Source organism: Bombyx mandarina, chromosome 10 (assembly GCF_030267445.1).
Source record: "Bombyx mandarina strain Sakado chromosome 10, ASM3026744v2".
In the NCBI taxonomy this organism is placed as follows: domain Eukaryota; kingdom Metazoa; phylum Arthropoda; class Insecta; order Lepidoptera; family Bombycidae; genus Bombyx; species Bombyx mandarina.
The window spans coordinates 2,342,081-2,365,276 of record NC_143217.1 but is presented as its reverse complement, the minus strand read 5'-3'; the positions used below and the strand labels follow the sequence as shown (position 1 = coordinate 2,365,276).

Sequence of the window (23,196 nt, the reverse complement as noted above, 5' to 3'; positions counted from 1 at the left end):
TGTGACCACGCTGAGATGTTAAAGCGTAGGTATATTATTATTTATGCACACAATTCAACTTACTGTTATAGTATTTTTTTACATTGTAATGCATCGTAATGATATAGGTAATGACAGGAAGTTTTAAAAATAGAATCTTAACAATTATTAACTGGTAACGTGTAGTCTGAGGTTATTGACCTCGGCAACCGGTTTTTGGAGCAGCCGGATATGCATTGCCTCTCCTTAATTTTTGATAAGACAACTGAAAATCGCACTATTGAAAATAAAAATTAATGTTTCACAGCATCAATAATCACAGACCATTACTACTAATAGTGTACGTCATTTTGATAAATATTTTTGAAATGTGAAACTTTGCGAGTATACGGCTCATGTGTAACTACACCTTTTTTAATAGTTTTCCAATTTTTACGGTCTGTTTATGCGAGATGGAACATACATAATCATTTTGATTTGACATTGTTATGTACCTATGTACATAAATACGTCTTTGTAAGGTTTACTAATAAATAAAATTGACTTTTCACACTATACTCACAAATAAAAATTTTATTTTTAATTTAATTGAACGTTACAGCATCGCCCCGGTAAAACCTGGTTGCTATGCATAGTACATTACAGTCATTGTGTTTATATAATTTTTCCACCCAAGCCTTCTCTAATATCCTACTTTATACGTGTTCCTTGATAAGTGACTGACTTCTAATATAAACGTCAAAATGAGTTTAAGGAGTAAATATAAAAAATATGAAAAACGACGGTAAATTTAATCAGAGGCAAGTAATCGTGCTTCTTTGTTTGAAGTTTGAGGGCTTCCATATGTTTGTGAAGGGTCCTTAGCCCTTATATTAAACTAGCGACCCGTCCTCGCTTCGCTTCGGAATTTAAACAATAAATTTTATTATTGATAGCTGAGTCCCGCGATGTTATCCGCGGTTATTGTCATACCGCGGGTGACGCCGCGGGGTGGAGCTAGTGTAAAAAGTTACTCCTTATATCATCAGCTACCTATCAGTGAAAGTCTCGACAAAATCAGTCCAACCGTTCCAGAGATTAGCCGGAACAAACAGACAGACAGACAAACATTGTAAAAAATGTTATTTTGGTGTATGTACCGTATATATATTCATATGCATGTAGTAAAAAGCGGTTATTTCAATATTACAAACACACTCAAATTTTATTTATGTGTATAGATGAAATACTGGACGGTTGCGACATTAAGGAATCAACTACCAATATATTTCTAGTTAGTAAGCTGCTGCTCGTTAGTACGCAGCTGCTTTGGTCTCTGCGTTTCCGAATTAGCCGGTGAAGACAAGCAATTAAGTCATGGTTAATAAAATATTTAATATATCTACAGTCAAACCTGGATAAGCGAGAGTTCAAGGGAGCACAATCTCATTCTCGCTTATAGAGGTTTCTCACTAACCCGAGTTTCTCGCTGATGCACCCTCTGAATTTCATTTCGCGATTTTCTAGATTCAAACGCATTCACTATTTTAAGTTTCACTTAAATGACTTAATGACAGTACTTTAATTTTCAGTTTTGACATGATGCAGACCAGAACTTTCCTTCGTAATTGATTATCGATAAACTGAGTAAGTCCGACAAACAGGACGGTACACAGACAGACACACGTGTCCATTCGAAAATAATGCGATAAAATAACAACGTTATTTAGATCCACGAAATAGAATAGGTTCAATATTGACGAGAAAACAATATAAAAACAATGGTAGGAAGTTCCACGAAAGTTAAGAATGAGTCATAAAATAGCAGATGTTAAATTAGTAATTTGTTTTGTCATTTGTTCCTCCTAAATAATATAAATAAATAAAGCTCGACTGTCGCTTATAGAGGTATAGATAAGTAGCAGTCTCACTTACGGAGGTCCATGAGGGAAAAACGACTCTCTCTTACAGAGGTTTCTGTTTCTCGCTAATAGAGGTTTTGGGAGCTTAAAATGACGGGTCCTGGCTATTACTCTCACTTATAGAGTTTTCTCACTTATCCAGTTCTCACTTACCCAGGTTTGACTGTATATACTAGCGACCCGCCCTCGCTTCGCTTCGGAAAAGAGGCTATTTCAATATTACAAACAGACACTCCAATTTTATTTATATGTATAGATATGTAAGTATATATGTGTTATAACCTCACTTATAACGGAACTATCATTTGTGAGATGTCCAACATGAACTTGCGTCTCTTTTAATTATTAGATTAGTAAATGGGTATGTGAGCTGTAGATTCACTTGGTGTTATGTGTTAACCACTTTACCACCTGAATGTCAATACCCACCTTGTAACATCAGATCGAAGTCTTAATTGCATTGAAATAACGGCATTTCTATCATACTAATTTAAAAAAAAAATTACATTCTTTATGGCTGAGATAAGCACTAAGTACGAATTCTGTACGAACAAACCATTCTGACTCAAAAGACACACTGCTAATAGTGGTAAATTAGTTTTCAATGTGCATTGTTGAGATACGAAAATATAATTATCAAACAAAAAAGTATGGCGTCAATTTATCTTTACATAATAAATAGATTGAAAGAAAAAAAAATCAAAACAAGAACATTAAATGTTTATTGAATTTATAAATGACATTAACTGAGAATCGCGTCATTATCCAATGATAAGCGGTGTCCATGAATTACATCTTATTAATATACATACATATAGTACATACATACATACACATATATACATACATATATATACATATATATAGTTGCCAAAATATGATAGATTAATAGTGGTAGTAGGACCTCTTGTGAGTTCGCACGGGTAGGTACCACCACCCTGCCTATTTTTGCCGTGAAGCAGTAATGCCTTTCGGTTTGAAGGGAAGCCGTTGTAACTATACTGTGAGACCTTAGAACTTATATCTCAAGGTGAGTGGCGGCAGTTAAGTTGTAGATGTCTATGGGCTCCAAATAACCACTTAACACCAGGTGGGCTGTGAGCTCGTCCACAAATCTAAGCAATAAAAAAAAACACAAATATATAATACATACCAATACTATACCAAGCTATCCAAAATGTGTTATAAATTCAACGAACATGAATCGATTACAAGTTAATATAAAAGTGCAATGCACTCGGCATGTAACCTAATCTATTAAACTCAAACACATTGTAAACACGTTGTACATATTGAATATTCAATAGAGTGACCAAATAAACTTTTGAAGCAATATGTTAATGAAATTAGTAATGTGAAGCCCACTGAGTTTCTCGCCGGAACTTCTGGGTCGCGTTTCCGATGCAGTGGTAGATTCTGCGAAGCACTGCTCTAGTTAGGGCCAGTGTTAGCAACATCCGGTTCTAGCCCCGTGAGCTCACTTAAATGTTAAGGAGAAGCTGAAATAATAGGTAGGAAAAAAAAGGAATGTGCACGGATGATTGAGGTTAATTTCTTACAAAAGACAATTAGAAAAATAAGGACCCAGGTGTTTTTATTGTTATTCAAGGTGCAATGATGATAGTAATCTTTTTTCGGGGATGATGTTAAGTGGTTACTGGAGCCCATAGAGATCTACAACGTGAATGCGCCATCCACCTTGAGATATAAGTTCTAAGGTTTTAGTATGGTTACAACGGCTGCCCTACCCTTCAAACCGAAACCCTTTACAGCTTCACGGCAGAAATAGGCAGGGTGGTGGTACCTACCTGTGCGGATTCACAAGAGGTCGTACCACCTGTAAAATCCGAGCTTGAAGAGGGAAATTTTATGTGGGGGTCAAGATATGATCATTTTATAATATATTCTTTTGCCCGCGGTCTGCTTCCAACATCTGCAGATCATCAAGTCCAACATGCTCCGCGTGACACTTAGGCGCGGATACTTTGTATGAAGTTCGACCCCTGCCCGAAAAAAAGGTCACTTCATAATGACGATCAAAATGATGTAAACGTCAAAGTTAATTCTCAATGATATACCTACTTCTACCTGTATGAATTGAGTAAATCTGTCCAAGCCACTTAAGTCGTTTCTGTGTTACAAACAATGACAGATGATATAAAAATCACGTTCTGCTTGGTTCCTTTTCGTTTTTGTTATCAATATAAGTGTCATTTGCTTTTAAAAAATTGATTGATGAATAAAGTAGATTGAGTTTCTAGATTTCCGATAACGTTTTGAAGTATGTATTTTGTTCTGATTGTGCATAATAATATGCACGCGCATGCTGAATCGTCGGAAATATTGGTTAGTTGTGACGTCATGACATAATTCACGTGACCAAGAACAAAGGGGTCGTATAAAACGTTTAATAAACATATTGCACGTGACTTGTGTGTCCGGTTATAGGCAAATAATGTTATTATATTGTATATTGCTTTTTGTAGGCGAAAATAAGGCCATAGTAAACAAGAGAAAATAAAGTGTTATTGGTAAACACTTGAGTTTAATTTCGAGTGAGTTTGTGCGATATCGTATACCTTAGGACTCTGCACTTTTTACTCCGGACCGGCACGAGTAATCGCCACGAGACGGGCATCCGGCGTCTTATAAGATTGTCAAGATATCTTATACGCAATGATGCTGACTGTAGATACTTGCTTAGTCAAGCTCCAGGTCATCATGGAGATCTATGTTCCTTAGAAACCATGGTGCTCCGACGGCTATCCTGCAAAAACAGGATTGAATGACTTGAAAGGGTTTCAAGTTGGTGCGGGCCGCGTGAGCGAACAGTACACTTGCAGCGGTTGATATTCTTCGCTCTGTTCGGCTCAGTTTTCGACTTCCCGAAATGTATTTAGTATTGCTTCATTACAAATGTTGAATAATTCTTCAAACATGTTTATTATGCTGATTCCAGTGTATCTGAAAATTAAAAAAAAATTTTTTTTAATGTTTCAAAACTTTTGCTCTCGTCTCGTATTTGTGAATAAGGATGCACCCAATACTTCTTTCGTTGTTTTTTTCTTACTTAAGCTGTGTAAATGTAATGAATGGCTGCATTTTTTCTTTTACGGCCATTTTTGAAATGGATCGTTATGAATAGTAAGGGTAACTCGCAAGGCTTAAATCGAGATGTGGACGCCTTATCTTACGTCTTCCGACGGGTGCTGAAGGAGCGCGGCTGGTTTGAGAATTCCCTACACCGGTTTGGAGCTGAGGCGACGGTAAATTATTGAGACTAGACTACACTAGACTTGCGTATTTTTGTCAGGCGATTGTAAAACACAAGCTTTGTGCTGACGGTACGGTTGCATCACGTAGTCGCGAACAAAAAAACCTAATCCATCCTGGAATTGAATAATAAGTCTATACTAATTCTGTGTAAAAAATTCTAAGCGACACTAATAAATAAAACTGTTTGGTGTCTTGTGCATGATGACATAATATATTTGTTTGGAACCCTAATGAAAATGCCTAAAACTATCTGAATTAATGTTTTAATTTGAACATTGCTTAAAATTAAATGTCGTTCTCCGATAAGAACCAATAAGCGTGAATAATTTATGATGTTTGTTTATCTTATGACTTTGATTTTTTAAACTTAAATAAATACGAATAGAACTTGGTAGGTACTCTTTTAGTCCAGGTGACAACCCTGCATTTTGTACGTGACCACACGTGAATGCTAGTTAATATCAATGATGTAACAAGCTATTGTCAGGTATTCGTGACCCAGTGGGTTAGGTCAACACATTTGTGGTCCAATTAATCGGCATAGATAACCAGAAAGGTTAAAAAGAATAGACCCCATACTAATTAGCGCTTAACAAATATTGTATTGTGTTTCAAATAATGAAACATAGAAAATTCATGATTTAGTTTGACAAAATCGAAAGTTTTTACTTTACAAACTACTGACCATGAGACTGGTCAAAAGACCGAGTTTTTTTTTATTGCTTAGATGTATGGACGAGCTTACAGCCCACCTGGTGTTAAGTGGTTACTGGAGCCCATAGACATCTACAACGTAAATGCGCCACCCACCTTGAGATATAAGTTCTAAGGTCTCAAGTACCTAGTCAGGTCATAAATTCTGTCACATGTTTAATGTAAAATAATTGAAACAAGTTTATTCATTATGTAACCATTCATATACCAAAATGAACTTAACAAAACATAGATTCTTATGACACTAAAGTTTATTCAAAATGACCTCCGTGATTTTGAATACAGGCCTTCAATCTGCGCGGCCAGTCGTCTATCGCAGCTCGAACGAGGTCCATGTCAATATCGGCGGCTGCCTTAATCAAGGATGTCTTGAGTGACTCCAAATTGGGATGAGGCTTTGAGCACGCCTTTTCCTCCAAGTGTTGCCATATCTTGTAATCTAACGGATTCAAATCTGGACTGGAGGAGGGCCAGTCTTCGTGCCGGATGAAGTCGATTTCACGCGCCGCCAGCCAGTCTTGTGTGCTCTTCGCTCTATGAGCTGGCGCCGAATCTTGTTGGAATACCCAGTGCCTGTTATTGAACATGGTATGAGAAACAGGTACCACAAGGTTCGTCAGGACTGTATTTTGATACAAAACTGCATTCGTTTTTACACCTTTCTCACAAAAATGTACCTCTGTTAAGCCCCAATAAGAAACTCCCAACCATACCATGAGCGAGGATGGAAAATGACCTCGTTGGACACGCGGAATACGGTTGTTCGCTTCTTCACTACTGTGTGCATACACCTTATCATTTTGTTTGTTGTAGCTCTCTTCTACGTTAAAAATTTTTTCATCCGAAAAAAGAATTTCCCGATATTTTTTTCCCGTGTACCGCTTCAACGAAGCGCGGCATCTCTTCAGTCTCAGGTCCATTAGACGAGCATTCAAACGATGTCCTGTTTTTCTTCGATATGCCCGAAGCCCTAAGTCTTCATTTAACACCCTTTTCACCGTGGTTCTGCTTAACCCCATCTGAAGGGCCAACAGTTTCTGCTTACGTTTGGGATTTCTTTGAATTCGCGCCTTCACAGCTTTTATCACTGCTGGAGTCCTAACAGACCGAGGGCGACCACTTCTTGACCTGTCATCTACACTAGAGTCTTCATTGTATCGTTTGATGGTACGATAAACGAATCTTTTGGTTATATTCAAATTTTCAGTATGTTAAAAATTTGAATTGGCGCGTAACCGCAACGATGCAACGCAATAACTGCAACACGGTCTTCTTTAAGCGTCCACTCCATATTTAAAAATGAGTAAAATTTTAAAAGTATACATTTTTATTTTCATGAATTCGAATTCAATAAACTTTTTTGTGGCCAGCATTCTAAAAGAAAAGTTTTTATTGTGTGACAATACTTATGACCTGACTAGTTATAGTTACAACGGCTGCACTACCCTTCAAACCGAAACGCATTATTGCTTCACGGTAGAAATAGGCAGGGCGGTGGTACCTACCCGCGCGGACTCACAAGAAGTCCTACCACCAGTAATTACGCAAATTATAATTTTGCGGGTTTGATTTTATTACGCGATGTTATTCCTTCACCGTGGAAGTCAATGGCGAACATTTGTTGAGTACGTATTTCATTAGAAAAATGGGTACCCGCCTGCGGGATTTGAACACCGGTGCATCTCTACATACGAATGCACCGGACGTCTTATCCTTTAGGCCACGACGACTTTGAATGGTGAATTTTTAAGAACTATTTCAAACGAAAGCTATAGATGAATATTAAAGCCCATAACAGTTTTTTTTTATACGGCGGATAGGGCTGTGAACTATAGGAAAAAATTGCACGTAGCAGATTTTGGTTTGACAACGACGATATACTGCTTAGGATACCACAATCACCGTGGAAGTCAATCGTGAACATTTGTTGAATTTTATACGTACGTATTTCATTAGAAAAATTGGTACCCGCCTGCGGAATTCGAACACCGGTGCATCGCTGCAACACGAATGCACCGATTCATTCAGATTCATCAGGATATTCTTAAAATCAGTTACGTTTTATTTGAACATAATGACGGGTGAATATTTTTATTTATAGAAGCGTATGGCATACATCCAATTGGGGCAATATACGTCACTGATTGATCTGTTTTTTTTTCTTGGCCACTATATGATACTATATACATAAAAAATATCACAGCTTATCTAAGCCCCCAATTGAATCACGCAATATCGGTCATTAAATTTAATTGTCCGTGTAATCGCGTCCTTTCGTTTTATTGTTTTGATAACATAACGGGTGGAAGGTTATCGCAACTTTATCGATTCTATGTACGCAAATTGTAAGATTTGTTTTTGACGAAATCAAAAGTAATAAAATAACGAAGTAACAAAAACAGTTTTTAATTAAAGCGCCAGATACGGGTCTCGGAGTAGAGTTCATGTCATGTCAAGGGCAATAAAAAACAGTAGGCACTGGTGGTAGGGCCTCTTGTGAGTCCGCGCGGGTGGGTACCACCACCGTGCCTATTTCTGCCGTGAAGCAGTAATGCGTTTCGGTTTGAAGGGTGGGGCAGCCGTTGTAACTATACGTGAGACCTTAGAACTTATATCTCAAGGTGGGTGGCGCATTTACGTTGTGGTTGTCTATGGGCTCCAGTAACCACTTAACACCAGGTGGGCTGTGAGCTCGTCCACCCATCTAAGCAATAAAAAAAAGGCAGCGGCTTGGCTCTGCCCCTGGCATTTCTGAAGTCCATGGGCGACGGTAACCACTCACCATCAGGTGGGTCGTATGCTCGTCTGCCTAAAAGGGCAATAAAAAAATTATCCTGAAACCGTTGCGGCTCCTAGCAGTGGCTTTCCAGACATTTACGTGTGCGAGTTTTTTGTTGTTGTGTTTCCTACCTATTCTAGTAACCTCGAGGGGTTATTCTAGATTCACCGAGCTAGTAGGTGAGCTCACGGGGTTCAAAGCTGACGTTGTTGCTACCTATTTCTGCCGTGAAGCAGTAATGCGTTTCGGTCTGAAGGGTAGGGCAGCCGTTGTAACTATACTGAGATCTTAGAACTTATATCTCAAGGTGGGTAGCGCATTTACGTTGTAGATGTCTATGGGCTCCAGTAACCACTTAACACCAGGGGGACTGTGAGTTCGTCCACCCATCAAAGCAAAAAAAAAAACACGAAAACTAGCAAGAGCCGTGCTTCACGGAATCTACCACCGGATCGGAAACGCGACCCACTGAGAAGATCCGGCGAGAAACTCAGTGGGCTGTGTCTGTGGATTAATTCGCTCGTATTGTACGATCAGGCTATGGAATGAACTCTGCCCGATGGTGATTCCGAAGTGGTATGAAAACTAGTACTCTGTGACTGTACCCTCTTAGGATTAGCTAAGCTAAGGACTAGATCACTGTGAGCGACAGGAACCACTTTTCCGTAGATGAGCCCGGATACGACTACGTACAAAGTTAATTAAATAAATAAAAAATTAAAATTTTTAGGTTATTGTTAACTGACTCAGAATTGTAATTAATATAAAAATTACAACTGTTTTTATATTTGTTATCATAAATATACCGCCGATTTATTTCGTGAGGCATTAATGCGTTTCGGTATGAAGAGTGGAGTAGCTGTTGTACTATAAAAACTGAGACTTAGATCTCATGTCTCAAGGAGGGTGGTGGCATTTACGTCTATGGGCTCTGGTAACAAATCGAACACCGGGTAACCGGGTCAGTTCGTCTACCCATCTAATAAATAAATGAATAGGTTATTTAATTTTCTCTTTCTTACTGTATATAAATCATTTACATATTTAAAATAATATATATTGAATACACATGTCTGTTTACTTGCGATAGTGTAGTAAAAATAAAAATTTACTTCACTTTAAAAAAGATTCTTAATAAAGTTTAAATTATTCTTCTTAATAAAAATTCTTTAAATTATCGCCATGTATTAACTTCATCACAGCTACGCACTTCTTGAATCTGTCACTTCATCAACGAGGGTTAACTGGAAGAGAATGCCTGCATGGCGTTAAGTTCGCCTTTGTACACTATTTTGTGCAATAAAGAATTTTCATTCATTCATTCAAAGTTACTTTTTATGGAAGCATATTCGTAAATCGTTTTCTAACAATATGAAAACAAAGTATAATGTTAGCTCCGGTTCGAACCATAAATATTATTTTTAATAATTTTCACCTTGTTTGTTCTTGAAGGTTTTTCGTTATCTTAAAATAGTATTAAACTATGCCCAAGTAGTTCATTTTATAATCAATTGTCTGTGGCAGACGTCTTATTAGAGCTCATAGAAACCGCTATGTAAATATCCTTGCATCACTTGACATTAAGTTCAAGTCTACTGTTTTGCCCATAGTAGTCGACAGTATGGGTGATAGCCACCCATACTGTTTAGATATGGGTTTCTATAACGTCTTGTTACCAGTATTTAAGATGGGAATTTGGGTGAAGGATAATTATTAGTGAAGATATCTCAACTACGGACGCATGACAGCAAAAATAATAGCAGTAGCTTGAGATCGGCATCCCATACCCATATCTTCATATTAACATTCTTGGTTCGTTGACCTAATTCGAAGAAATGAACTATTAAGACACGTAACTGGTGTGGTGTTTTGGTGTAACAGCTTTGTGTAACAATAATGCATGTTCGCAGGTTCAAAATTGGGCTCGCATCATCTGTAACACTCATTATACTTGAGCTAGCGAACTTCATGTATGGAATAACAATGTCAACCCCGTTCGTTTGTCTAATATGTATCCTTTTTGTCATTAACATTACAACGGCCGCTTCTAAACGCTTTTTTGGTGGTCTACTGGCTGGTACGAGTAGGGTCGTTACTCAGCCCCGAAAATTTTGTGAGTTTGGTGTTTGTTTCAATGTCCATTGCAAAAGCTTTGAACCGCCTTCAAATTTTGTTTTCGAACAGTGCCTTAAAAACACCACTTTTGCATCTACACTATAAACATAATATACAAGTCAACACGTTCAAAACAAGTCCTAAAAAGTGCTATAACTGAGAAATTTGTAAGGCCTGTATAAATCAAAGGTGTGTGAAAAAGTGATGAACGCACTATTAACTATCTGAGTTATTAGCTCTTTCGCTTCAAATGCTTCTCACCATTTATAATGAAATCATTTCATGTGCAATTTTAGTTAAAAATAATGACATTTTCAAGAATAGCATCATTGTCACTAAATCTGCGAACATGTCATTGTGCACTTGTAATCCGTTTTAATTGAAGCAATGTCTTGATGGTTCATTGGTGGTAAGAAGTTTTTGAACATCACTATCTTTTCTCCCTCTCAGTGATTCGAAAGTGGACTCTTGACCCTAGTCATGTGATTAATAAATATGCTGTAATTTGGGAATAATAGTAACATTGTGTTTTGACCATTGCATTATCAGTTGAGGCAACTTCAAACATAAGTGAAACAGAAAAATATTTCTCGGTTCACTCTTTTTTTTAAATAGGAGAATAGAAAAGTGGCCAAATAAAAATTGAGAAACTTTTCAATTTGAAGCCGGTTAATAGTTTCAATGAAAATACCAAAATCAGTTGCCATTAGAACGCTTAGGAGCTCTAGAGACGTATTTTGTTGAATACACAGTGTACCGTGTCGATATCAATATGATTCCTTGAATCAGTAATTCAGCTGCAGCAACGCACGCCGGAGGATCCCTGGCTCTGACGTATTTCGTCTTCACCGGATGGCTTTGCAACGCGTACTGGCCGATTTACGTCGTGTGCACGGTTTTTCCGTGCGCCGTCGACGGAGCGAACGCGCTACTAACGGTTTGCCAGAAGAAGTTTTAGAAACGATATTAGGAACACCGTGTTTTTCTATATAAAACTAATCTAGTCTTTCAATTTTTACAAAATAATTATAGTTTAAACGAAATGTATCAAATAAACTTTTCGCAAATTGTACTGATTGTGTAATACGTAGATGCATGAAATATATTATCTAAAAAAAAAAACATTTTGATAAACTTCCATCCCATATTTTGGCTAATATATAATATAATTTGGCCATATTATGCATCTACTGTATGCGCGCGAGTTCATGTCTATCGGGGCCAGAGGCGACGCGCGGGGACAGCTCGCCCCGCCTTCGCCCGCCTGCCCGCATTTGTCTGACGTCGAGTGTTGTCCGTTTCAGAGTGACGGTTGTGACGCGCGCTTATCGATATCGAAAATATACGCTAACGCTAGTATGTTATTTAACCATGGCTACTCCGCTTCCAACAAGTTCAGATAGAAAAAAAACCTATTGAAAAAAGATATATACTGATTCCAACTTTGATCTGTCGGTTGTCTTTTCATTCGATAGTGATTGAATTGGAATTTAAAAATATTTTTCTCTATTAAAAATAAACAAGTAATTACTTATCACATTTATTTTATTTCATAAATTGCAAAATTACTTTAAGTAACATTAAACCAAATTGACAGCTGTTGACTAAATCGGTAGTTATTATCGACATTACCATAATTAATTAGGTTACAGCACTACCGCATTCCTCAGGATGGACATGAACTCGCGCGTCCACAGTAGTCACTAGTGAAAATTTTAAAGGTCGCCATTTCTGTTTTATGATATTCCATTTAAAGTAATGATTTAAGATTTTTCGTAATTTCAGTATAAAGTACTTTACATTCTTTACACTCAAAGTAACTGATTCTGAATTTGACACATTCAAAAATGTATTTTTGATAATAAAATTACTAGTCATGTAAGTCATACAATATTCATATGTAAGGCATTGAAAAAATACCATGATCTCAATTATTTTGTATAACTTAATATTTAGGGTGTTAATTGCATAGTTAGTTACACGATATTCGATATCTGTACGTATTTAGATTTATGTAAACAGCGAGTTTAGTACAATAAACTTTGCGTTATATATAAAAGGATTTTATTTTTAAATAGCTTTTAGTTTTCATATTATATTAAATACGTTGAATGTCATGTAGGTCACCGGTGCTCTACGTGGCGCACTGAAATAATTATGTCCATTTCTCTCAAATTTCTTACCAAGGCGCCGGAATATATAATAGACTCTGGTAAAGGCGAATTCGAAGATGCTAAGGATGAATCTATTTCTAAGAGACCTAAAACACCAAAACTGGTGGTAGGGCGTCTTGTGAGTCCGCACGGGTAGGTACCACCACCCTGTCTATTTCTGCCGTGAAGCAGTAATGCATTTCGGTTTGAAAGAATGGGGCAGCCGTTGTAATTATACTGAGACCCTAAAATTCATATCTCAAGATGGGTGGCGGCATTTACGTTGTTGATGTCTATGGGCTCCAGTAACCACTTAACACCAGGTGGGCTGTGAGCTCGTCCACCCATCTAAGCGATAAAAAAACACATTAAAAACAGAAGAAGGCAAAGTCAACAAAGCCTATAGACATCTACAATGTAAATGTCTCCTTGAGATATGAGTTCTAAAGTCTCAGTTCTTAAAATACTACGACTGCCCCACCCCTAAAACCGAAACGTGTTACTGCTTCACGGCAGAAATAGGCAGGGTGGTGTTACCTACCCGTGCGGACTCACAAGACATCCTACCACCAGTGCGCCGCCTAGGGCACCAGTGACCTACATGGCAGTCGAAGTGTTAATGCCCTTTAGGATTAACCCTTTTATGGTAAGGTTAATGTAATGTAACAGTATTTAGTCCAATATGTGTGAACTCTGGTCCTCAAAGGGTTAATGCTGTCTATGAAAAACGGTGACCACTCATCAAACGGGTTTCACGCATAAAGGAATTTCGTGGTGGGATCAATGATAAATTCAATATTTCAGCTATAATAGGTACCTAATTCAAATATAGCTATCGATATTTGTTCAGTAAACGATATACATAAGTTGCACATATTAGCAGATAGTCAGATCCTTCTTTTTTTTTTTTCCTACCTAATCTGGTAGCCTTGAGAGGCTATTCCAGCGTAACCTTAACTAGTAGGTGAGCTCACGGGGCTCAAACCTGACGACGTTGCTAACACGAACCCTAGCAAGAGCCGTGCTTCGCAGAATCTATCACCGGATCGGAAACGCGACCCACTGAGAAGATCCGGCGAGAAACTCAGTGGGCTGTGTCTGAGAGTTAATTTGCTCGTCGAGCCCTTCGTCGCAAGCGACGGGTTCGACGAGAACGGTAACCAGTGCTTGAAGTACCTAGAAGCACCGTTAGTGGATCGGGAGAATCCGATCCTTCTTGGTCGTAAATGGTGACTATAGTTCATGGACATCTGCAATCCAAGCATTAAACTACCGTTCAGAGCGCTTCAAAACTCAATAGGACAGTATTAGAGTAATATGAATATCGTAATTAGTGATTTTATTTTGCTTTTCCTTTACTGTCAGAGTGTAATTAGAGTTGTTTTAACTTAAATATCGATGGTAAAAACTGGAGTGTGTTTTAAGTAACACGGCATTTGTTTTTGGAGGAGAAATTTATTTTCAATTAAAATGATAAATCTCTAGAAGTCTACTAACTCTCAAGTTGCTCTCTACCGAGAGACCTTGCGACCTAAAATTATATTATAGACCCCATTAACTAATTAGGTCGACCTGCATTTTTCAGGTATTCAATGAGAACCAGCATTGGACTAAGACGAACGAGTACACAGCCACCGGGTGGTCGTTTTATATGATATTGGCCGGAGTCATCACCACCATCGGATCATCCGTCCCTGTAGGATATAATATAGGTGTCGTTAATACACCGGCTGAGGTAATTTTCGACGGAATTATACAAGCAATCGGGTTAAGTTACAAGTTTTTATTTACCTATCCAACTACTACCGTAGAATCGATAATTACTGAATTGCGATGGACTGTGTGTAATGTGTTTAAAAACAAAAAAATTTGCTGCCTTTGAAACCAATTGCCAGTTAATTGAAAAGCGAACAATATATTTATTTATTATTTGAAGACGAACATGTCGTAGCCCTGGCAGATAGAAGTGGAACGTGGAACGGATAAGTAGGTACATGCTGTTACGCGCTGGGGTTCGGGATAAATAAAATTTCACCAAAGTACAACTTAAAAATTGTATTCAACACTTAGAACACATAAACACTTCACAAACGCTTTAAGATACTCTTTAAAAGTGCAAACTACAAACACTTTAAAACTCTCAATTCGCTTGTTCCGCTTCGCTTCAGGTGATCCGTTAGCTGTTTCGCTTCGAGTAGTTCCGATAAGTGACTGACTGCGTGCTATCTCTACAACGCTTTTATAGCCGATACTTCATCCCTAGAATTATCGAGAATATTCTACACATCTCTAGTAATAGTTTCCGCTATCTGTCAATAGATGGTGTTCTACTTCTAGAGCGTTCTGGGCGCTACTAGATCCTTCGTTATTCGTTCGACTATTCAGAGATTGATGGCGTTACTCTACCGGCGTAACAATACCAAGAATTTGTGATGTTATCGCAAATAGCAATTCGCGCTAAACAACCAATTCAAAAATTCATAGAGAAAATAAATGTAATATTTAGGTGAAATTGAGGAAAAAATAGCTCTTTGATTCTAGGTGATAAAACAATTCTGTAATGAAAGTTTCATCAGCCGTTACGATGTAGTGCTGGACGAGCAATGGATGAATGTTCTTTGGTCTTCGGTGGTGTCTATCTTCATCGTCGGCGGGTGTACCGGTTCTATACTTGGCTCGTACTTAGCTGATAGCCTCGGAAGGTAAGTTTGCTTGGGAGAAGACATCTCTTAATAATCATGAAGGGGTTAAAAGTCGCGGCGAGCGTCTCGCTAGTTTTAGTCAAGAGATCAAACGTGAAATTCTAAGCTTAAACAATCTTTAACAACGACTTGTACTTACACTCAGATCATATGTTTTTTTTATTGCTTAGATGGGTGGACGAGCTCACAGCCCACCTGGTGTTAAGTGGTTACTGAAGCCCATAGATATCTACAACGTAAATGCGCTACCCACGTTGAGATATCAGTTCTAAGGTCTCAGTGTAGTTACATACACAGTATACAGTAAGTATAGTTTCATATACAATTTCTTAACAAAAGCTAAACTCAAGGAACAAGTTAAACATTGCAACTAACACTCAGAGCATATGTTTCATATACAATTTCTTAACAAAAGCTAAACTCAAGGAATAAGTCAAACATTGCAATAGAACAGATTTAAAGATTACAGTTAGTCAAACGGTTTTATTTATTTCATTATTTCGTTGTCAATTGATACATTTTTGCTTATCTTTCTTCTTTTTTTTCCAGAAAAATGGCAACGATCGCTACTGGCGCGTTATGGATTGCGGGAGCTTTGCTCTTCTTGCTATGCCGGACGGCAAATTCAGTGGAGATGCTTATAATCGGGAGACTTTTAGTCGGTCTAGCCGGAGGTACGTGTTCAATATTTTTTTTTAGGCAACAATTAACCAAACGACGTGAACTAATGTCAAGTGAATTTGGTTACTCCAATATTTTTTTATTTTTTTTTATTGCCTTTGTAGGCAGACGAGCATACCTGATGGTGAGTGGTTACCGTCGCCCATGGACTTCAGCAATATCAAGGGCAGAGCCAAGCCGCTGCCTACCGCTTACAGCACTTATCGTATCGAAGTTTAAATTTGAGCTTTATGCTCTCGTTTAAGTCATGTAATCTCTCTGGAAGCCAGTACTTACATTAATATTCGAAACGATCTTTCTCGAAAATCGTTATTCTCGAAATGTCGATTTCGTTCATCTTTTTCCTACTAGATGGCGGTAAACGTACAGTGATGTGACTAATTCATTATTTAAACTAAATAAAAGGAGTGAAAGTTTTTTTAAAGGATATTTTTTTTATTTTTAATCCGATTTTTTTGTATTATTACATTAAAAGTAGTCTTAAGTAGTCACATTAATTTAAAGTAGTCTTCCTGATTGCTTCCTTAGACGGCCATTAATTACTTGAGATGTTCTAGGGTGGGAGGAGATTGAAATTTTCTCTTTTTTTCCTAACTTTTGGCTGGTAACCAATGCTACGCCCGGATCGGAATCGCGACCCACTGAGAAGATTCGCCGAGAAACTCAGTGGGCTAAAAATCTCAAAAATGCCTCACGTAATTAATGGACGCCCCCTTAACAGTTGACTAGAAGATTTCTTGTTTATAGTTTTATTGATTAAACGGTTAAGTGGTTACCGAAACATCGTGAAGCCGCCACTCACCTTGAGACATGAGGTCTACGTCTCAATTGTATATCCTCTGTCTCACCCTTGAAGTCGAAACGTAACACTGCTTTTTGGCAGAAATAGAGTGGAAGTACCTACCCGTGCGGGCTTCGAGTTTATCCTATAATTCCAAATTATGAATTGTTTCATTACCCAGGTCTGACTACCAGCATAGTTCCCATGTACCTGACGGAGCTGGCGCCGCCCAGACTAACTGGAGCCATGGGTGTCGCGTGTCCCATGGGGGTCAACGTGGGTGTTCTTGTTGGGCAAGTTATGGGATTGAACTTTTTGTTGGGTAAGTTTCAAACAATTAGCTGGTAACTTAACGAGATTCTCTTCAGGGTATTTTCGCAGTCTTATGTCATTTCCGAAATTATCTTTTTGCCTTGAGGATAAATACATTATTATAAAGTCACTCCAGCTCCCATGGCTTCATGAGCCAATTTGAGACTCACGCAGCTGTCGTCTCGTGGGAGGACGATCTAAAACAGCGATTTTTCACTATGGGAACACTTCACTGGATGCGGCCAGCTTCAAATTTCTAAGATGGACAACTCAGGTCATACCTATATTGTCGGTTTTACTTGCCGTCATGATGTTGATGATGATGATGTCTTCATCGGAGCAGAGTTCATCCTTACTTTTTTTTAAGCATAGATGGGTGGTCGAGCTCACAGCCCACCTGGTGTTAAGTGGTTACTGGAGCCCATAGACATCAACAACGTAAATGCGCTCCCACCTTGAGATATAAGTTCTAAGGTCTCAGTATAGTTACAACGGCTGCCCCACCCTTCAAACCGAAACGCATTACTGCTTCACGGCAGAAATAGGCAGGGTGGTGGTACTTACCCGTGCGGACTCACAAGATGTCCTACCACCAGTAATTATGCAAATTATAATTTTGCGGGTTTGATTTTTATTACACGATGTTATTTTTTCACCGTGGAAGTCAATCGTGAATATTTGATATGTACGTAATTTATTAGAAAAATTGATACTCGCCAGCGGGATTCGAACACCGTTGCATACGCTACATACGAATGCACCGGACGTCTTATCCTTTAGGCCACGACGACTTCAAATTGTAAAGTATTGTTGATTAAAATTCAAAGAGAGGTTATGTTACAGCAAAACACGTTAAATGATAGCTGTTTCAAGTTGATGAGGAGAGCCGCAGACCGGGCTCAGTGCTGTGGATTGGGAGAGGCCTATGTCCAGCAGTGGACGACTGTGGGCTGTTGATGATGATGATGATGATGTTTCAAGTTAATACTGTCGGGAACAACTTAATATCGTCCTACCTACAAAATCTCTCGTATAAACGCTACGAATTAATTCCCCCTTAAAGTTCCACATTCGTCCACAGGGGGCCCGGACAACTGGCCGTATCTGCTAGGGGCTTACGCGATTCTAGTCATTGTGTGTTTACCCATACTGTTCATATTGCCGGAGAGCCCGAAGTACTTGTACGTTATGAAACGCGACGAAGGAAAAGCTTTGGAAGGTACCGTGTATTTCTGAATGAATCGTGTAAATTTTTATATCATTTATATTATGATATATTTAGGATTGAGAAGCAAAAGCCTTTAAAAAAATAACAGTTTAAACACAAAAAAATTTGTGATTCTCAAACAATCTCTAATTCAACCGAACTGAAATAAATCACCAAATAACCAGAATACAGAAATAAACACTTAGGTATTCTCCTGACTTTAAGCCCAAGTTTACAGAGACTTGAAAACAATGACTCACTTTAATCATGTCCACGACTACCTTCCCTCACGAATTAATTTTCGTTTTTTTCCCTACCTATGATGATAGTCTTGAGAGGCTATTTCAGTGTGGGTGAGCTCACGGGGCTCAAACCGGAGTGTTGCTAACACTGGCCACAGCAAGGGCAGTGCTTCGCAGAATCTAGCACCGGATCGGAAATGCGATCCACTGAGAAGATCCGGCGAGGAACTCAGTGGGCTGTATCTGTGGGTAAATTTACTCGTCGAGCCCTTCGTCACAAGCGACGGGTTCGACGATAACGATGACCGGGGAAACCATACAGATGCTTGGTAATTCACCTTTCTTAACAGAGTTGAGTCGTCTCCGCGGTGTTTCAATGAGCCTGCTGGCGTCGGAGCTGGAGACCCTTCGCGAGGAAGCGGCCACGGCGTCCGTCGTCCAGCGCTACTCGATGCTGCAGGTGGCGCGGGAGCCTGCCCTGCGCCTGCCGCTGCTCCTGGTGGTGGCGCTACAAGCGGGGCAGCAGACCAGCGGGATCAACGCGGTTAGTACTTCTTCCTTGTTTTTTCAATATGGATATGGAGTGAAATGAAATGAAAATGATTAATTTGGGACATCAATCAACTGGGATGAAATTAAATGAAATGGGATGAAATATATAATCTGATTAAAATAGTGGTCATTTACTGAGTTTTTTTCAGTGGACTTTTTGGAGGATCACGAGAAGTTACGTCCAGCGGCTTTGTTTCATTTTCCCACATTTGTGCACTTTCACAGATATTAAACAGTTAATAAGCCTCCGATACTATATATTTAAACCTGAAGAAATACTAAATAGACAAATTGAAGCAAATCACACACCTTCACTCCTCGCGCTCCTGCCAAAAAATCCGCCAAATTTTTTTTTTTTTTTTAAGAGATTTTATGACCTGGTAACTAAGACCTTTAAGTCATGTCTTATTTTACTTTATTTTCTTAATTCTATGAAAAATGATAATATGGAGTGAAATGAAATGAAGATGATTAATTTGAGACATTAATCAACTGGGATGAAATTTAATGAAATGAGATGATATGGGATGAAATATAATCGCAGTAAAATGGTGGTCATTTACTGAGATTTTTTCAGTGGACTTTTTGGAGGAACCCGAGAAGTTACGTCCAGCAGCTTTGTTTCATTTTCCCACATTTGTGTACTTTCACAGATATTAAACAGTTAATAAACCACCATTATTACACATTTAAACCTGAAGAAACACTAAATAGACAAAATAAAACAAATCACACAACTTCACTCCTCGCGTTCCCGCCAAAAAATCCGCCAAATTTTTTTTTTTTTTTTAAGAGATTTTGTGACCTCGTAACTAAGACCTTTAAGTCATGTCTTATTTTACTTTATTTTCTTAATTGTATGAAAAATGATAATATGGAGTGAAATGAAATGAAGATGATTAATTTGAGACATTAATCAACTGGGATGAAATTTAATGAAATGAGATGATATGGGATGAAATATAATCGCAGTAAAATGGTGGTCATTTACTGAGATTTTTTCAGTGGACTTTTTGGAGGATCACGAGAAGTTACGTCCAGCGGCTTTGTTTCATTTTCCCACATTTGTGCACTTTCACAGATATTAAACAGTTAATAAACCTCCGATACTATATATTTAAACCTGAAGAAATACTAAATAGACAAATTGAAGCAAATCACACACCTTCACTCCTCGCGCTCCTGCCAAAAAATCCGCCAAATTTTTATCACAGATACTATATAGATTACAGATTCTCCATAGATTACACGCTGAAGTACAAACATATACTGACATTTAAGATCGTGGATTATACACAGGAGTAATTACCATACGTTAAAAAGCGAGTTTTCTTCTTTTTTCTTGGTTTATAAAAACTCACATCAATAACTGCTGGCAGCTCACGTCTACGGACATTTACAGTCATTGTTAATACTGAAATACCGAAAAGAAGGGTTTGTTGCGTAATTTTGTTAGCTCATGAAATTTTACGTAATAAAAAAAAAACATGCTGGAGAAATGGCGATGCAAGTTGGAGAGTGTTGGCCTAAAAATCAGCAGATCGAAAACCGAACATCTGTTCTGTGATTTTGGCGGTCTCTCCAATTTTACAACCATTTCCCTCGACGGAACACCTTTGCCAGTATGTCAAGACTTCCGATACCTAGGGTCTGTTATCCAAAGCGACGGTGAACTGGATCGTACTGTGAGGCACAGAATTGACGCAGGATGGATGAAATGGCGGCAGGTCACGGGCACCATATGTGACTCACACATTCCTCTTCCCCTAAAAGGGAAGATATATAAGACCTTAATAAGGCCTGCCGTCTTGTATGGATCAGCTTGTTGGACAACAAAAGTGGCGGATGAAAGGCGATTGCATGCAGCAGAGATGCGAATGTTGCGATGGATGTGTGGAGTAACGAGAATGGATAGAATACGGAATGAATATGTTAGAGGAAGTCTGAAAGTGGCACCTGTGACAGAGAAGCTGAGGAGTGCGCGTTTGGGATGCTATGGACATGTGATGAGACGAAATGAAAATGAGGTTGGTAAGAGAGTGTTAACTATGAATTTGGAAGGATATAGAGGAAGAGGTAGACCTAAGAAGAAATGGATGGATTGTGTGAAAGACGATATGGGTAAGAGGGGAGTGAGCGAAGAAATGGTATATGATAGAAGAGTATGGAAGGAGAAAGCATGTAGCGCCGACCCCAGGTGACTGAGAGAAGGGTAAGAAATGATGATGATGATGAAAAAAAAAACGTCACTTGACTTCAAAAAAATCTAAATGGCGCTCAGACCAGTCGTCCCCTAAGTCATTTTTCTTTCGCGCTCATATAAACGATTTATAACAAATCCATCGAATGATTTCTCGATAAAATTTTCAGGTGTTCTACTACTCGCAAATGATGTTCGAGCAGGCCGGTCTGACGGCGTACCAGGCTCAGCTGGCGACGATAGCGGCGGGACTCGTGAACGTGTGCACGGCCGCGCTCATGGTGCGCCTCCTGCCGCGCGCCGGCCGCCGCCCCCTCGTGCTGCGCTCCGTGCTCGTCGCCGCCCTCCTCCTGGCCGCCCTGGCCGCCGCTCTCAACTACATGGTCGGTCAATGGAGCGGTCGTACGACAAACTGATCGTTGGATCGACTAATAATAGAACAAACTGATCATTGGATCAACTATTAATAAGACAAACTGATCATTGGATCAACTATTAATAGGACAAACTGATCATTGGATCAACCTATTAATAGGACAAACTGATCGTTGGGTAAACTATTAATGGGACAAACTGATCATTGAATAAACAATTAATAGGACAAATAAAAAATCGACAGTTTCTAGATTTACAACTCCGCTTTAAAATGTGAACTCTTTTGAAGATTTCACGAGTCAATAAAGAAAACCAACGAGCCTCTATATATTATATTCCGTTAAATTATATTTCAGGACGCGGCGCCCTGGATGCCGTACGTGTGCATAGTGGCCGTGTTGTCTTACGTCATCGCATACGGGTTCGGTCTTGGACCTATAGCGTATTTTATTGCGTCCGGTGAGTTCATACTTAACATATTTCGACCTACAAATGTTTTAAGGTCTAGTTATACGTATAGATGTTGCAAAATAGTAATATAGAATATAAAAATGGGTGAAATCCATAACGTGAATTAATGAGTTTTTGTTTTGCTAACGGTACGTGCTGTCACGCCTACATTGACGCGTATACAGATTGGTCACTCACACAACTAAAGCGCACCGCGCAGTCGTACTTAGCAAACAAATATACCAAATTTAAAATTCAGTTAACATTCAGACCGCGCGCAGCACTGTTCTGCCAATAGGGAATTCGGAAGTCACTCAGTGAAATAATGTATGTAAATTAAGTTCTTTTAAATAAAAAGTAGGGAAGTGTGCAAAGTGCTTTTTTTTTATATCCGTCTGGGTCGGCTTCGTTAACAGCTCGACGCGGTAAGTCACTCGTCTAATGCAATAGAACGTTTTGAGACGCGTTTTCCTCCCCATCCACTAACGGTGCTTTTAGGTACCCGAAGTACCGGTCATCGTTCTCGTCGAACCCGTCGCTTGCGACGAAGGGCTCGACGAGTAAATTAACCCACAGACACAGCCCACTGAGTTTCTCGCCGGATCTTCTCAGTGGGTCGCGTTTCCGATCCGGTGGTAGATTCTGCAAAGCACGGCTCTTGCTAGGGTTCGTGTTAGCAACGTCGTCGGGTTTGAGCCCCACGAGCTCATCTACTAGTTCGGTGAATCTAGAATAACCTACCTATTTCTCCCGTGAAGCAGTAATGCGTTTCGGTTT

General features: G+C 38.9%; 1 protein-coding gene across 2 annotated transcripts in view; it reads left to right on the top strand.

Annotated features, from left to right (window-relative positions):
* LOC114249023 (solute carrier family 2, facilitated glucose transporter member 1) overlaps positions 1-23,196 on the top strand; it is a 32,152-nt gene that overhangs the window by 3,900 nt on the left and 5,056 nt on the right. For both annotated transcript variants that reach the window (XM_089730132.1, XM_089730133.1), the window contains exons 2-9: positions 14,503-14,652; positions 15,459-15,619; positions 16,169-16,293; positions 17,263-17,403; positions 18,475-18,612; positions 19,193-19,386; positions 21,765-21,977; positions 22,326-22,428. In XM_089730132.1, the coding sequence (XP_089586258.1) occupies positions 14,503-14,652; positions 15,459-15,619; positions 16,169-16,293; positions 17,263-17,403; positions 18,475-18,612; positions 19,193-19,386; positions 21,765-21,977; positions 22,326-22,428 (1,225 nt within the window). The remainder of the gene's footprint in view (positions 1-14,502; positions 14,653-15,458; positions 15,620-16,168; positions 16,294-17,262; positions 17,404-18,474; positions 18,613-19,192; positions 19,387-21,764; positions 21,978-22,325; positions 22,429-23,196) is intronic.